This window comes from Falco cherrug, chromosome Z, assembly GCF_023634085.1.
Source record: "Falco cherrug isolate bFalChe1 chromosome Z, bFalChe1.pri, whole genome shotgun sequence".
Classification (NCBI taxonomy): Eukaryota; Metazoa; Chordata; class Aves; order Falconiformes; family Falconidae; genus Falco; species Falco cherrug.
In genome coordinates, this window is record NC_073720.1 from 41,395,012 (window position 1) to 41,412,094 (window position 17,083).

A 17,083-nucleotide genomic window follows, 5' to 3' on the forward strand; every position below is an offset into this window, starting at 1 on the left:
ACCCTCCAGTTACAGAGTTAGGACTCTCTGTGTCCTGAACTTGAACCATCCAGACTGAGCCACAAATAGTGGACACTGGAATTTTTTTCTTTTTGTCCTTAATTGCTGTTAATAAATGCAATTTTCAAGATTATGATTAATTTAAACCATGAATAGTGTAGTCTGTTTATTCCTTATGCTTCACCTAATGTCCGAAAATAAATTTCACAATAAACGAACAGGTTATCAGACAGGGTGGTGGCATTTTGTATAATAGCAATGTACTTTGGTTCAAAAACCACCTCATCCAACAAAAAAAACTCCAAAGAAAGCACACAAGCAAGCCTGGGAGCTATGGAGCACACCAATATATACAATTAACATCACTATACCTAAACTACAATCTAGATAGGTCGATTGAAACATTGTTTTAAAGAAAGTAAAATACACTAAATAAACAAATTAAGCATTTGCCTTGGTTATGGCCCCATTCTGACCACTTCCCAGAGTTTTGGCTTTCTGTGCACATAAAAAAAACTTGCAAAGGAATGGGAAAGTGTTCAGAGAATTGCACATCACTGTGCAGAATTGCTTGGTATCATGTAAGCAAGACAAATAAAACATATGCGCTGAAGGTGATGACCTGGTTCTCCAGCTATGGATTATTCCAGAAAACAACTGTCACTCCTTAGAGACACAAACCACTAAAACACAAAGTAAAGACATCACAAAATACTGTTGTGGAGTTTTTTCTTCCTTTTTTAAAAGCTATTCTAACATAAGAACATGCCCTAACAGCATGACAAGTCATATATACAGTAACTTTGCATAATTACAACAAAAAACCACCTTATTTGCCTCTTTAAACAACAAAAGCTATGTATCTCCTTCTGCTTTCCTGGTTTTCTATTATTTAATGGGAAAACTCCACAGACAAAAAAATTCAATGTAAAAACTTAAATACTATGCTCCTCACTTTACTACATGAAATTGTACACCAAAGATGCCTGCAAATTAAAAGATTCAGCCGAAGTATTTTCTGAGAATAACCAAAGGAAAAGTGCTCTGATAAAACTCAGATGGCCATAAATAATAAAAAAAAAACCCTAAAAAAATACACATACAAAAAGAAAAGACACAAGAATTTCTCCACGGGAAACTACTTAAAAACATACACAGTAACTTAACTGTCCAATATCAGAGGTTTGCATTTGTCATTGGGAGTACATTGAGTACTATTAGCAAATTCTGTTCAGGTTGTTTATCTGGTTTTGGTTCAAAGGCTAAAATCTTTAGAGATTATCATGAGGCTAGTTCTTAACCCTAACTAGATTTAATAATTAATAGTAGTGTATTACTCTGTTGTACAGCCAAACACAGAACAAAACCACAGTGAATCAGAATTCATTATTATCATGTCTTGCAGATAAGACATAAGAATGCATGGAATTAAGTAAATAAACCCCAAGAGAACAAAAATTGCTCTGGACAGAGAATGTTTCTAGATTGCTATGATCACAGATGGTATTAAAAGCCAAGCTTAAATGATTACAAGCCAAGCCATCTTTAAAAGTAAAATATTACTGATGCTAACCCTAGAATTCGATCAAACATGCTATTAGTCAATTAAGTCAAATTCAGCAATTCCAATGGATCTTAGTTTTGTTTGTAGAAAATACTTGATTTTACATTTTGATGAAAGCAAATCTACTCTTAAATGGTCCGTCCTGCCTTCCTATGAAGTCAGCTGCTAAACCAGGAGAAACAGTCATCTAAGTGAAATCCAGCTTTTCATGAATCAGAGTAAATGTTTATTTTACCATTTTGATGCTGAGATAATCAAGAGACTATGAGGAAACTGAACACAGTACAAAAAAAATCTCACATTTTTCTTCTCCACATTCTCACTGAAAAAACTGTAAGTGTGTTTAGGTGCATTTTCAGAGGAAAATAAATAAATAAAGTACTGTTCCATCCAGCAGTGAGGTTGGGAAGAGGTGTAACATCTTTAATTCCAGGGAACTACTTACTACCAAAGCATTCCAATGACAGAATAGTTTGGGTTGGAAGGGACCTTCCACGATCATCTAGTCCAGCCCCTGTACTACAGGCAGGGGATATATCTTACTAGATCAGGTTGCTCAAGGCTCCATCCAGCCTGACCTTCAACACTTCCATGGAAAGGACACCCACAGCTTCTCTGGGCAACCTGTTTCAATGTCTCATCACACTAATTTAAAAAAGTTCTCTGTGTCCAATCTAAATCTACCCACTTTCAGTTTAAAACCATTGCCCGTTGTCCTGTCCCTACAGGCCCAGGTAAAAAGTCTTTCTCTGTCTTTCTTATGCACCCCTTTGCAGAGGGAAAGGCTGCAACAAGGTTTCCCTGAAGCCTTCTTGTCTCCAGGCTGAGCAACTCCAACTCTCTCAGCTTTTCTTAATAGGAGAGGTGTTCCAGCCCACTGACCACTTTTGTGGCCCTCCTCAGGACCTGCTCCAACAGGTCCATGCCTGCCTTGTACTGGGGAGCCCAGAGCTGGCAGCAGTACTCCAGATGGGGTCTTGATGAGAGCAAAGGGGCAGAATCACTTCCCTCGACCAGCTGCCACGCTTCTTTCTTTGCATCCCAAGATAGAGTTGGCTTTCTGGGCTGCAAGTGCACATTGCTGAGTCTGGTTTACATTTTCATCCACCATTACCCCCAAGCCCTTCTCTGAAGGCTTGCTTTCAATTCCTTTATCCTCCAGCCTGTACTGATGTTGGGGACTGCCCCAACCCAGGGGCAATGCACCCAACACCTTGCACTTGGCCTTGCTGGACTTGATGACATTCACATGCGCCCACTCCTCAAGCCTGTCAGGGTCCCTCTGATAGCATCCCTTCCTGTAAGCATACCAACGCACCACTCCGCTTGGTATCAACTGGAAATTTGCTGAGGGTGCAACTCAATCCCAATGTCCATGTCATAATGAAGTTATTACACAGTATGATCCCTTGCAGGACATCACTCATTACTGCTTCCAGCTGGACACTGAGCTATTGACCGTAATTCTTTGGATGCAGTATTCAAGCCAATTCCTCACCCATCTAACAGACCATCCATGAAACCCATATCTCTCCAATTTAGCAGTAACAATATTGTGGGGAACCATATGAAAGGCCTTACAGAAGCTTAAATAAGAGGACATCTTCCTCTCTCCCCTGATGCAGTCGCCCCATCACAGAAGGCCAATAGATTAGTCAGGCACATTTTGCCCTTCGTGAAGTCACTCCAGCTGTCTCTAATCACCTCCCTGTCTTACACATGTTTCAGTGTATCTTCTAAAAGGATATATCCCATGATCTTAAGGTTAAGGCTTAGTTACAGCCAGAGTTTTGGCTTGATGTTGCCGAAGAGGTTTCCCTATCTTGCTGGATTAGAAAAAGTTTCACACAACGGAAGTGTTTCTGATGGGGGATTTGCACTAAATCCGTTTGGCATGACATGCAACACCTATTACTTCCCGGATGAAAACACCACACAAAAATTCACTTAAAATTAGACTTGATGGATTAGAGGAACTGTAATGAGATAAAGGGACTTTGATCTCTAAATGTCTCTTTTGCTAATGGGCCAGGTCAGCAGTGTTCAAAAGTCAGACAGCTGCATGTTGGGCTGCACTCTGAGATAAGCTACTGATCTCACCATTGTTAATGATGACGAGGTACATACATCATAACCATCCCTAATAAAAACTGGCAGCCTCAGGACAGGAGAGATTAAATAGACATGAAGATTTCCACCCTTTTTGAAAATACTTCCAAGTGTCAGGTTCCATCATCACATAAACATGAAAAAGATAACTTAATGAGAGAAGTATACAAATATACGTGTAAGACCATGCGTTTTATTCTTTGGGCTTTTTTTCCCCCCAGCAGAACCATACAGTGTCTTAGTCTCCAGGCTACTATTACTTCTTTTTTAAAAACAAACGAAAAAAGAAGTAGAAGTGAGAAGTATTGTGAGACTCATTGTTTTCTCTCCTAAAAGATCAAGCGAGTTAAGAATATTTTGGAGTTGTTTGGTTTGGGTTTTTTTCAAAACTGTTCTTTTTTGCAAGCCAGCTTTGAAAGGTCTCCACTGTCAATACAAATGTTGATTTCAATGTCACCTAGACAACGCTCTTCAAAATGACAAACATCAAATCATCCAAGTATGTGGACAGCTATGTAAGAACCTGTTGAAGATACATGAATTATGCCTTTAGTTTTCAGCATTTAGTTTCCATTGCTTTTACCGCTCTGGTCTATGAGACAGAGTGGTACATAACAGTGCTTGGTAAAGCCAATGTCAGAGCAAAATAAATGTTCCATACTTGATCCTGTTTCCCAAGCTGGATCAGTTCCTAAAAGCACAAGGAATTCTGGCATCTTTCCCAACTTCTATGCATTTTGAGTTTTTCTAGCCTTGTAAGATAGCATTGCTGCTACAGAAACCATTTGACTTTCTGTCTGACTCTGTTCACCCAGAAACGTGGGGCTGTAGCGGTCAGCATTCTTTTCAAAACATTCTCTAACATGAGCAAGATAACTAACACTAAACACTGAAGACTTACAAGTTTAAAAATCTCCTGTGATGGGTTTAAAGAATAAAGACAGAAAAGCAACTTTCCTTTACTTACAGAAGTGCTCTCACTCAGCACAATGATACTCGCCAAACATTATCTTAGTTTCCTTTGAGTTTGCAGCTGGCAGAGCAATGAACTAGCCAAGGACCAAGACGCAGTGTGCTAGCAGCCAGTCAGTGTATAGCTCACGTACATAAGACATACTAACAAGACCAGGCAGTAATGTATATCCTGTGCCGTAAGAGCAAATACTGTGAAATATAAAATATTTTTTCCTAATGGAGAATTTCAAAATGGACCGAAGATATGTTCATTACATAGTACTTCAGTTTATAGAACCACACTCCATTTCTAAATTGTCAATTCCTGTTTACTGGAAGAATCTCTAACAGGTTGGGTTTCCATCTCATCCAACTACACCAAATTCCTACAGAATAGTAAACCTGAGCTCTTAACTTGGATTTTACTTGAAGGTGGCTAAATATCTGGAAAAAAACTTCTGGTCCACATTTGGTGATACTTAACCAAGATTAGAGCAGTATTTCCAGTTAACTTTAAAAGAGTTAAGGACCTAATCGCATTGATCTCTTCAGACAAGAGATTTTAGCTGGGACTCGGGGGAAGGAATATAACACCATTTCAAACATTAACTGCCCTTTCCACAATTTGCCTTGGGGAAAAATAAATCTTTTTCAACAGACTTTTGATAACTGGGGCTCAGTCCCAAAGCATTTTGACAAGGACCACCATAACATTCTCCTAGATGGCCAAAGGCATGAATAAACAATGAGGACAGGACCCTGGGTAGACATTTAATCTACCTACTTGCTCCGAGACAAAACCAGAGCCAGACCCAGGAACTAGACAAAACTATCTAGTTCCATCCCTAACAGATGCTTCCACATAGCAGAGCAGGTCAGCCTAACTCACAAACAGCATAGCTTTGAGATAAAAGTATTGATATGCAGCTCAGCTCTGCTGAGGCAACAGTGATACAGGCTCTATCTTTTCAATTTACTGTATCACTAGGGGGTTCTACTTTCAGCAACCTTCTGACGTTCTGTTGCTTTATTCAAGCTACGCAGATATTGCACACCACCTACTCTTCAAGGAAAGACAAGATGAACCACCAAAATGGGGCTTGCCTAAACCGTATAATTCATATCAGTGGTTTGCTGGGTGATTCTGCCTGAATGGACTGACAAAGGAGGAATCTTGTTCGGTGGCTATTTTTTATTATTATTTTATTTTTTAAATAGCTAGGTTACCTTCTGAAATGCAGAATAAAAGCAACAACAGGGCTTTTCTGTTAGCAACTACATCTGCTCAGGGATTCTGGGATAAAACTCTATAGTACGGTTAAATGCTAAGCATAGTATGCAAATTAAGTAGTTTGATTATTCCATGCCATTTGTCCTTTGAAAACCCACAAAGGACAAAAATCTGTAGATGATCACCCTTCAGTTTAGTCTCTGTATCAACATTAATTATTGGGGGAACAATGTGCTTTCAGAACATTTAAGATTTAATCTTCAATTTAGCTTGAAAAAACATTTGTGCTGTTCCTGGAACTCTCCCAGTAACTTTCAAAACTTTTAACTTCTGGAACTCTGCTATCTATTAGACTCATGCCCTCCAGTGTTAATGCATCTAACTTCTTTGCACAGAGTTAACAATACTTAAAACCTGCGGCATGCATGCTTCAGTCTCTGATGCTAAGTACACTGCCTTTACAGCTTCTTAGTATTTCCTACATTCTGATTCTTCCTTGGTTTTGTACTGCTTTTCTGATCTTTGATCTTGCCAGGAAGAGGTTTTATAATTAAATAAATGGTGAGTGCTGAAATACTTCCATTATTTTATTATTAACAGCTGTTTACTTAGTAGCATTCAACTGCAAGAACCAATTTTTCCTGAGTCTTATACCATTCAGCAGGGCAAGAAAAGATCCTTGGTGTTTATAGCATTCTACTACTGCAACAAAGCTAATCACCATTAGCCACCCATCTAAATGTTACCTCACACCTTCATGGGATTGATTTTACAGAGATTGTTATATTATTTCAAAAGAAATGCTTTCCCCTATGAAATTGTCGTTATGTACCAACAATAACAAATGGAAGCAGCTAAAGAGCAGAATTATTATTTTTTAAACTTTGCAACATACACTCAAATGTCCATTCTCAAAAGATTCTTCTGCTCAGCATATACTTTTCCTTCCTGCACTAAGTCAACACTGCTCGTCAATGTAAGATACGAATTTGGGGTCACTTGACATATGAACAAAATTAAATTAGCCAGAATTCTTTTGACTATTAAGGCCCTCATCTAGTTCCTATTAACTTCAATGTATGTAGACCATTTCTAAAGTAGTAAAACCAAAACAACAACAAACTCTTTTAATGGCTGCAAACAAAACATCCCTTCATGATGCACTAAAAATAAAGAAATATGTTCTTAAATATGTTCTAAATCTATGTTCTTCATAAGTTATCACACTGATATCCAGATGATGAACTGTGTTTTCCTCCAAAAAAAGACATATTTTTTATATATGGACATATATGTCTATATAAGAATACATCAAGTTGTTTTGCATCCAGAATGAAATTTTATTTCCTTAGAATCAGCTTCTGCTGAATAGTAGATACTTGCCAATCTAGTTTCAACACATATCAAGATGAACTTTAACTATTTGTTCATTTTACGGTTGTAAATATATACTGCAGTACATACTAAACTAAACTACCTCAAATTATTCAAAAGTGTTCAGTAGGCCAGACCAATGCAAATACAAGTTACAGGAAAGATAGGGAAGCTTGCTTATTTCTCTAGCTGAAGAAAAAGTTACATAAAACCAGTGTACTCCACTGATGGCTTAATGGACCCACATCCTCTTCAATTTACCTACAGAAAGCATAAGTATTTGTTAATTCACCAAGTTCTGTACGTAAATCTTTAGTTCAGCTGACAGGTATAAGAAAATAAATGCATGTATATCCTGCATGCTTGCCAGATATTCAGCTTATGTTCAAAAGCATCTTTCCACCTAAGACTTTTTGCCACTCACACTACTTCAAATGGTTTATCTTCCACCTGTTTTCTTTGGTAATGCATAGAGAATAAAAATACACTCATATCAGCAAACGTGTCAGTGAAGCAAGTTGAGCATCTCAAACATATGAAACACCTACCCCTTAAAAAACCCCACGTTTTGTACATGACAACACCAGCTAATACGCCACAAAATAGCAAACACTGTAACTCACCTCCAGTACTTAAATTTTGCCAAGGTTTATAGATATGTAGGGGTAGCTAGCCAGCTAGCATGATACTGCCACATTAATTTCTTACGTACTTAAGACAGTGAGTATTTCCCACTGAGAAAATAGAGTATAATATAAACATCTACAGTTTACAGGCAGAGAATGACTAGGATTGAAGGTTTATGGCTACAATCTACGCTGCAGGCTCAAATGCTGCTTTCTGAGACCATGCAAAATTTCCATGGACAACAAGCAAAATTATGTGAGACCTCGAGCACATGGCTCTTACTGCTTAATAATAAATATGTACATATATATATGCTTAAATGCCAGCATGCTGAATACTTCTGTTTGGCATATAACAACATAAAACATTAAAACACCTCTTTTTTTTTTCCACTTATAAAAAAAATATAAGTGTTTTTACAGCTAACAGCAAACAATGGATGGCGATTAACAACTGTAAGCTCTGGAGAACAATCATAGGGTTTCACAAAGTGCTCAGCAGTAATGAAATCCAGAAGAGTTTGGAAAATACGTAAGATTAAAACCAAATTCAGCAGAATACTGAATTTATTCCAAAGCGCCTTAAAAACCTTACAGCCAAGTAGTGCTAGCTGAAATACTACTATGCAATATGCTCCAGTGCATATTTCTGAATTCTGGCTTTTCAGGATTACAGTAGTAAAAAAATACTTTGTCCTGTTCTAAGCTGTTCCAGAAATTAAGCAATGATGTACAAAAATGTACCTAACAGTGGTATTTTAATCACAGATGGGGTTTATTTTAAAACGAATACTTAAAAATAATCTTAGCATGCAGCAGAAGTTTTCCATAAATAACTGAGCATTTTAAACTCTCTGATCCCATGAAAAGTAAAAAGATACCACCATGAATGCATACTGAGCACAGGGTGCCTGTGTGTGTCACACAGTAACAAGAGGAAACTAGCTCACTCTGCAAGGAAGCACTGTATCTTCCACAAGTTAAGGACAAAACCCCCTTCTCTTCTGATCATGAAATAGTAAGTTTCTCTGTATTTGCTACATATGTGCATTTACATATATGTACACATAATTTTTAAACAAGAAAACAATCTTGCATGGATATGCGTATTTGTGCCTTAAAACCTTTTGAGTTATTAATACCTTTGACTTTGCACTTAAAGTCTGAAGAATATGCACGGTCAATTAACATGGCTCAGCTTAAACTGTGCTAGTACTTTCTTTATGACCCAAAGGATATGCCTCAGTCCCATATTCAAAAGCTTTTAACCCACTTAGGCTTTTAAGTCCCACAATACTTTAAAAGGTTGAAAAGTTGGCACTTCTGAATAAAAGAAAACACAAAAGAAAACAAACACATTTGCCTATGTTTACATCAAATAAAATCAAGCACTGTAGTAATTTAAGTTTTGAAGGGGAAAGACATGTAATGGGACAGTAAAGGTCTATTCAATTAAAAAAAAACATGGAATTTCAAGTGGGTTTTGTGCTACAGCCTCACTGTTTATAATGACTACTTTTCTATTCTGAAATGGTTTTGTCTGTCTCATAACCATGTGAATGACCCACATAAACTCAATAACCAAATAACCAAGCAACTGCCTATGCCAGGGAAGCAGCGTGACTGAGGGGACGGGGGACGGGGTGGGGGGGGAAACTGGTGTTAAATACCTAAAATAAACCCACCAATAAAAAAAGTTTTCCTCAAAATTTGTTCATAAATTGAAACATGAATATCTACCCAATCCCACAACTCCTAACAGTGGTACACCACTATAATGATCTCATCTTGCAAAATGCAGTAAGTGTTAATCCAAACAGCTGCACATGCACACACACTTTCAGTCAAAGTATGACTGAGGCTGACAAGACAAAAGACCAAAAGCGTCTGCACAGTAACAATTTATGTATTGTTTCATTACCCAAGTATACAGATATGCTGTCAAGTATGAGCAGCTGAACGTTCACCCTCTTGGTCTCCAGTACATCATGCTTATGCCTTCAAATGCGTGTCAGAACTCTTGGTTTGCACTGATGGTGATGAATGCAAAAACTTTTCATGAAGGCAGTCGAGAGAGTTGTCCCCAACACTTTCTGTGGGTCAGCTTCTCCAGTGTTCTCCTTCAAGTCACAGCACCATTCAGTCCAAAGCAATGCCACAACTAAGTCGCAGTCTACCACCACCTACCCCAACACTTCATGTTACCAGTGGGAGCACCTTGCGATACAGTACAAACTCTGCATCACTGACTTCAGAAGTGGACCTCCGAGTTCCTTGTCTGGGTAATACATGTTGGTCTCATTCAGTACATTTCATACTTTTTTGAAAACTTGGGAGAAGCCTCTAATACTTCTGGAAGAAAATCCAGAAAATACAGAAACAATCTGGATCCAAGTAACAAGTCAAATATGCCAACTGCCTCTCCTGAAGCAAATGTGTATCACTAAGTAATTAAGTATCTGTAAAGTTAAGTAAAGGCAAGCTAGCTATGCCCTATTTCATCTTCTTCCTGAATCTTGTAACAGTCACAACATGCATCTCCATAAACCAAAATCAGGCCAAAATGAGACAGAATATTACTACTGGGACTGCTGCATTTGTCTTCACCACTCCCTTCCCACACCAGTTAAGGATCCCAACTGCTTTCTCCATATCTAGAAGACAAGCTGCAGAAAATAGCATATTCATACAGAAGCACTAAAATGCATTCTGACTTTTCCTTTAAACTCTCCTTACCTCACTGAAAAGGCAGTTTACTCCCCCAGTATAAATCACTACTTTCCTAGACATGACCCAAGACAAAAGTTTTCTGCATAAACATCCCGCATCCACTTGGAACATCCCCACTCATCCACACACCAGACAGTGGTGCAGACATATTTCAAGGCCTCCCGGTCCCAGGCAGAAGCCCCATTACCAAGAAAGCTGCACGACATGCTAGAGCACACTGGATTAAGGGCAGTATTTTAATTCAAAAGGCCTATTTTAACACAAGCCAAATTTTTGTTAGATAAACACTGCCTCTGCATACTTGCGGCTCTGAAATAACAACCTCTGTTTTAATTAAAGAGAAATGGTACAATAGATTTTATTTCTTGACCAGTGGGTGGACTCCGAAGCTATCAAAGATACTGTCACCCTCCTGCATACTTCAGGTTACTCCTCAGCCTCGCGTATGCATCTGGGGCTTTGCCGTTCCCTTTTCTTTCTAAAAACCCATCCACAATCTGAGCATAAGCCGCTTATACCAGTTTACCTCATTAAATCGAAAATCGCCGTAAGAAACGCAACCACTGAGCCAACCACCTTCCCGAGGCTCGCAGAACAATGCAGACATTAAACCCGCCACCACTGATCTGCACAACGACTCCCCCTGCGCGTCCCTCCGTTAATCCACCGCCTTCCACCGCTCTCCCACAAACACCGTCGCCAACATGTGCCCCTGTTCCCCCCCACCCCGCACCCCCTCGCTCACCCGCCATCCATCCTTCCCCTCTCCATTTTGGAAAGCCGCTCCCCCCCGCACCGAGCCCACCCGCGGGAGCCGCGGCCGCTCGCCCCGCCGCCGCCGGCGATGCCCACGGCCGGGCACACACGCCCCGAGGCGGCCAGGGTACGGCCGGCGGCGGCGAGCGTCCGAAGGGGCAGCCCGAGCGACCCCGCCGCCGGCTGCCTCGGCCCCGCCATGTAACGCGCCGGCCGGAGAGAGCCCGAGACGGCGGCGGCGGGGCCGGGGCTGCAGCGCCGGCGGTACCGGGGGCGTGCGTGCCGGCGGCGGCCCGAGCCGAGCCGAGCCGAGCCGGCCGGGCCGAGGCGGCCGGCGGCAGCCAGCACTCACCCAGCAGCAGCAGCTTCAGCTCCCGGCGGGCGTCCCGCTTGTCCCGGCGCAGCTGCCGCTCGATCTCGTCGTTGATCCGCCGGGCTTCCTTGGCTTCCTCGCTCAGGCAGCACGCCATGATGGACTCCAGAGTCATTCTTCCTAACTGGTTCAGACACAACCCCCCCACCCCCTAAAATCGCACGCACAGCCACACGCACCCCGCCGCCGCCGCACCGGCCCCGGGGGGCACAGGGGCTCTCTGCCCGAGAGCACCCGCCGGGCGCCCCAGGGCAAGCGCAGGCAGCTGCCTCGATGCCACACAGGGGCGAGGAGAAAGAGGCAGGGCCGCTGGCGGCGCGGGTCCGCGCTCCTTGCCGCTGACACCCGCCGCTGCCAACTCCTCCTCTCCTCTAAATCATGCACCGAACAGCATGGAAACATCCACCACGGCGGCAGCAGCTCTACCCAGCCGAGCCGAGCCACTGGCCGCCGCCACCCTCGCCCTGCTGCTCCCTTTCCGCCGCCGCCGCCCGCAGCCAAAGCGGTCCCCAGCTATCCCCGGCGGACGACACCCCCACCGCCCTCCGACGCGACCACCCCACCCCCCGTGGAAATGCTAATGCCCGCTAATCCCTCCCCCCCTCCGCACACACATTTCCCCGCCGCTTCCCGTGCCGCGGAGCGGACGCCCAGCTCCGGCGCGGTGGGAGAGCCCGCCGCTGCCCGGAGACCTCGGCGCGCCCGGCGGGGAGAGCTGCCTCAGGGCCGACCCTCCTTCCCGGCGCGGCGGCGGGGCGGCCGCTCGCCCCTCGGGAGGGGAGAGCCGCTGCCGGGGACCTGCCGCCGCTCGCCCCTGCCCTACCAGTAAGGACGACAGGGGGAGGGTGGCGGGGAACCGCTGCCGAGGAAAAGGAGGCGAGCAGGCAGCCAAGGGCCGGGCGAGCCCGGCTTTTCAATGGCTCGGCTCCGCGGGCGTGGTGAGGCAGAAATATGGCGGCCCGTCTCCCGCTCTCCCCCCGCGCCGCCGCACGCCGGGGGCCAGCGGCCGGGGGAGCCGGGCCCCCCCGGGATGCCGCCCCCCGCCCCCAGCCGGGCGCGGCGCCCCAAGGCCGCCCCCGCCCGCCTTGCTGCGGTGGCGGAGGGCAGGGGAGGGGAGGTGGGGGACAGAGCGGGCGACTTCTCGCACCAAATGGCCGCGAGGAACGCAGCCTGCTCCCGTCCGGCCAGCAGGGCAGAGCCTTCGCCCGCGCCCGCCGCTGCGTTTGCTTTCGCTTCCTTGTTTTTTCAGTCGGGGGGACACATCTTTATCTCGTGTCCGTCCTAGGACACATGATTTGGGCTGGCAGGGTCGAGGGGACACATCTTTATTTTGTGCCCGTCCTAGGACGCATGACTTGGGCTGGCAGGGTCGGGGGCAATATGTGGCAACTGAGAGGCGGGAAGGGAGGAGGGAGGGGAGAAGTGCCCCCTTCACCTTCAGCTGGAGTTGGAACGCAAAGCAGGACACACGCACACCACCAGGCACAAGCAAATTTTTGAGCCCACAGCCCTGACACGCTGCTGGAGAGGTTCAGTCACATGTGGCAAAAAGCAACGACGTTTACCACTAGAGCAGTGGCACCCTTGACTGCCTCACTGAAAGACACCGATACGCTGCAGTTCGTGCTTTGCTGTTGTAACTTGTATTCAGCCAACACTTTGAACTGCCACCCCTCGCCCCAGCCCTGCTCCCCATGAGCTTCCCAGTCCCAAAAAAGCAGTCCTCACGCTGCCCTCCGGTAGCCCCCAGGGTGATGGTACACAATGGGGTGGGATGTGTTGACATAGCTTCTAGTTTTCGTGGATTTGTAAAACTTGCAAAACTCCCATACCTGCCCTTCCTTTGCTCACCTCCACATTAAACTCTGTACCTAGGAATGTTGCAAAATCTGCTGGGAAACTCATACTAGCCTATACAGTGGGTAGATGGGCACATCACTCTCCATCTTCTAGCTTAGGGTATGATGTCCTCTCCAGCACCTGTTGACATCTGTTTTGAAATTCAAGTGGTCTTTCCTAAAACTCTTCATATGTACTGACAACATGAATTAAATAAAGTCTGCTGTAAAGTCTAAGACTAGGAGGGAATTAAAACATGAAAATAACATAATCAAGAAAATAGTACAGTCAATCAATTTTTAGAGCATGAAAAAAAAATTCATTACTTTAAAAAATGGCCAATTTCCACATAGCTCTATATTGTATTAGTATGTATAATGTATAAGAAATGGTTAATACCACTTGGAATCTTTTTTATAATTTACATTTCTTTATTCCATTAAGACATGAGTTTTAGTCAATACTGTGTAATTCTAGTTATAAATTGTATTTCATTCAAAGCATCTTGTTTTTAAAACCCACATGTACGTAGGTATATCTACGTATTTATCTTGTGGTCCCAGATTAATGCATTAATATTAAACCAAATAAAGACGTCTACCGATTGAATTACAGAGATAGCGTACGTAAAAATGTGAGTAAGTAACAAAAGGTGGGGAGGTAGAATTTCTTCATGAAATTAATTGGTAACATACTAGAGTTTTCTTTGAAAAGCTGAAGACTGAAAAGATGAAGATGTGTGCATGGTACAGGTCACAAGAGACACTCAATGGATGTTTTGTGCCTAGAACCCTGGTACATAGAGTTCAAGTCCACAGTAACCATGTTCTGGCGTCACGTCTAAAGAAACAGCATGAGTGGGTTGATGAATTTTCAGCTTTTGGGTGAACTGTACCAAAATCCACTCCAAACTGAGGGCACAGTGGTTCCATTAGAAACTAAGTACTTCAGACAATATTGTAACGTTCCCTGGTAGATTGAGTCTGACTCAGCTTTTTTAACCAGCTTTTTTATATGATCATTGTATAAGGCATGAACACACAGTGTGTACCTCAAATGCAGAACTGTCATTTAATTTTGCATTTTTTATGAGAAAAGACACCCCAGGGACCATAAATTCAATCTGTATGTACTGCTCCCATTGACACCATTGGATTTTAAATCCCACTGAATAAATATCTAGATTTTTAATGGATAAACCATCTAATCCTGAATCTGGCATCAGCAGATAGCTATTACACACTGTTTTACCCACTTGCTTTGTGACTTTGTGGAAGTCAGAAGAACTCCATTATGGACAATTACATGATAATAAATCTACAAGGAAATTTCTTTCCAGCGCTCAGCTCCATAATGGTTGGCTTTTGTTTTGAAACATGAAACATCCTTTATAAATATTTTATCCTAATAAGAACTATCAGTAAATGACAGACACCATTATTGCCCATACAGATAATTATTATCCATAGATACTATCCATACTGTTACCTAATCCTGGGCAGATACTTCCTGATAAGCCTCCCCTGTAGCATTAATAATCTCATACTCCTCTACCCGAGTAGTCTCTAGTGCATGGCTCGTAGCAACGCATTGTCTCTGAGACATTTTTAATGTTGCTTACTGCCACAGGAAATTACAAGTGACTGAGGGAGCAAAATATGGTATTAAATGCCCCGCATCTTCAGTGGCTTTGCTCAGAAGCACCAGCAGAGGCTGGGAAACCACCACTCTTTCATCATCTCCGTATCATTCTTTGCACTAATACATCCCAGTTTTTAATTTCTTCCTTCCATATGCCTGAAGATACTGTCACTCTCCCCTGTCTCTTCTGCTTGAGATAAGTTTTCTTGTGATGTTTTGCAGATTCCAAACAGATCCTGTTTGGAACAGGATCTGTGTAGTATATGAAACTGGTGCTCACATGACAGTGAAAGAGCAGATCATGTATAGCAATATTGCAGGAACTTTGTAGTTAGCATCTCATCTTAAGCAATGGAATATTTTGCAAGTGCTTTTTGAATGTCATTGTGCATTAGGAAGATGTTTTCACAGTGCTAGCACAAGCACATCTTAGTCTTGTTTGTGAGTACTTAGTTAATTTAGAGGCCATCAGTATGTCTGAGCAGAACAAATTGTATGTCATCCTAATCAGGTTTTTGTTTGTAGTTTTTGGGGGTTTGGGTCTTTTTTAGAACAACAAACATTGTATCTGCTGGTTCTCTACTGTTAAATGAGCAACATCCAGTATCTGCAATTTCCTTCAGCTGATGTTTGTTCTAGTGTGAGTCTTGACAGATCACCTTCTGAATGTTTCCCAGCATTACTTATTTCAAAGTAATAGCTGTTCACCATAGTCCTGAGGTACAGACTAATGACTAAGGAAGGGTTAAAAAAATATTTGTTCATTTGATTTATGTGAAAATCTTAATGTTTATTTCATTTTACCTATTTGCATGTCGAGGATCTTATTGACGACTTATTTCTGTAGAAGTCCAAGAATTGTTCGATATTCTTTGTTCCTCACACGCTCTCTCTTGATCTTACCATTTTTTTTCGATCAGAATCAGTGGAGGGTTGTTCTGTAGAGAAGTATGGTATGTGTAGCACCATACTCACCATAGGCATTGCAGCATAATGTAGCACACGATCAAAAGCCTCAGCATTGTTTCATGTTTTCCTTCGCGGTTTCAAGTACCAGATACTCCTTTTTCTTTATGAGGTACCCTTATTAACGATGACTTCCAGGGGTTTGCCACAGCTTACAAAATGCCAGTGGGACTCCTCACTCCAGCCCTTGCCGCAGCCTCAGCCGGCGGCGGCGCAGCAGCACATCCCGCCTGGCGGCGGAGGAAAGCGGGTGGTTGCGGAGCGGTGGGGAAGGCGCTGCCTGCCCGGCACGGCCCCGGGCGTGCTGTGCGCGGCGAGGCCCCTGCAGCACGGCTGCGGCCCTGCGCACCTTCGCGGCTTCGCACAGCGTTCCGAGGGAGGAGGGCTGGGGCATGGGTAGAGACGTACAGGCGTGGGGGTAAAACTAGCGGCAGGGCGCGCTTCTCGAGAGACGTTTATACCCCACCCCAACGTCCCCCGCTTGCACGCACGGACACGGCGACCGTGCAGCCACAGGCAGCCCCCCGCGCCCCGGGCAGCCCCCCGCGCCGCCCCACGGCCGCTTCGCACAGCGGCAGAGAGCTCCCGCCCGCCCGCGGCGCAGCGGCGGCGCCCCCTGCCGGCCGGAAGACGCGCTACGGGAGGGCGGCCAGCCCGCGCAGCCGCGGCCGGGGGCCGCGGAGGGCCGGCGGTAGCGGGCGGCTGGTGCTGCCGGTTTCCTGCGCCTTCCTGCTGCGGGGCGGAAACGGTGACTTTTCCCTCCGTCCCTCGGCCAGGGACCGTGGTGATGTCAGCGCCGCCGCGTGTCGGCGCCCGTCCGCAGCGCGGTGAGGGCCGCAGCCGGCTGCCGTTGCGTGATGGGGCTGTCCGGCCCTCCAGGGCTGTCCGCCCCGCAGCGCGGCGCTGTCTCTGCCCGGCCG

General features: G+C 44.1%; 1 protein-coding gene across 1 annotated transcript in view; it reads right to left on the bottom strand.

Annotated features, from left to right (window-relative positions):
- LOC102046812 (guanine nucleotide-binding protein G(q) subunit alpha) overlaps nt 1-12,263 on the bottom strand; it is a 136,243-nt gene extending 123,980 nt beyond the window's left edge. Inside the window, exon 1 of the mRNA XM_055699108.1 lies at nt 11,697-12,263. Coding sequence (XP_055555083.1) covers nt 11,697-11,832 — 136 coding nt within the window. The 5' untranslated portion in view covers nt 11,833-12,263. The remainder of the gene's footprint in view (nt 1-11,696) is intronic.
- Between the last annotated feature and the right edge of the window lie 4,820 nt (nt 12,264-17,083).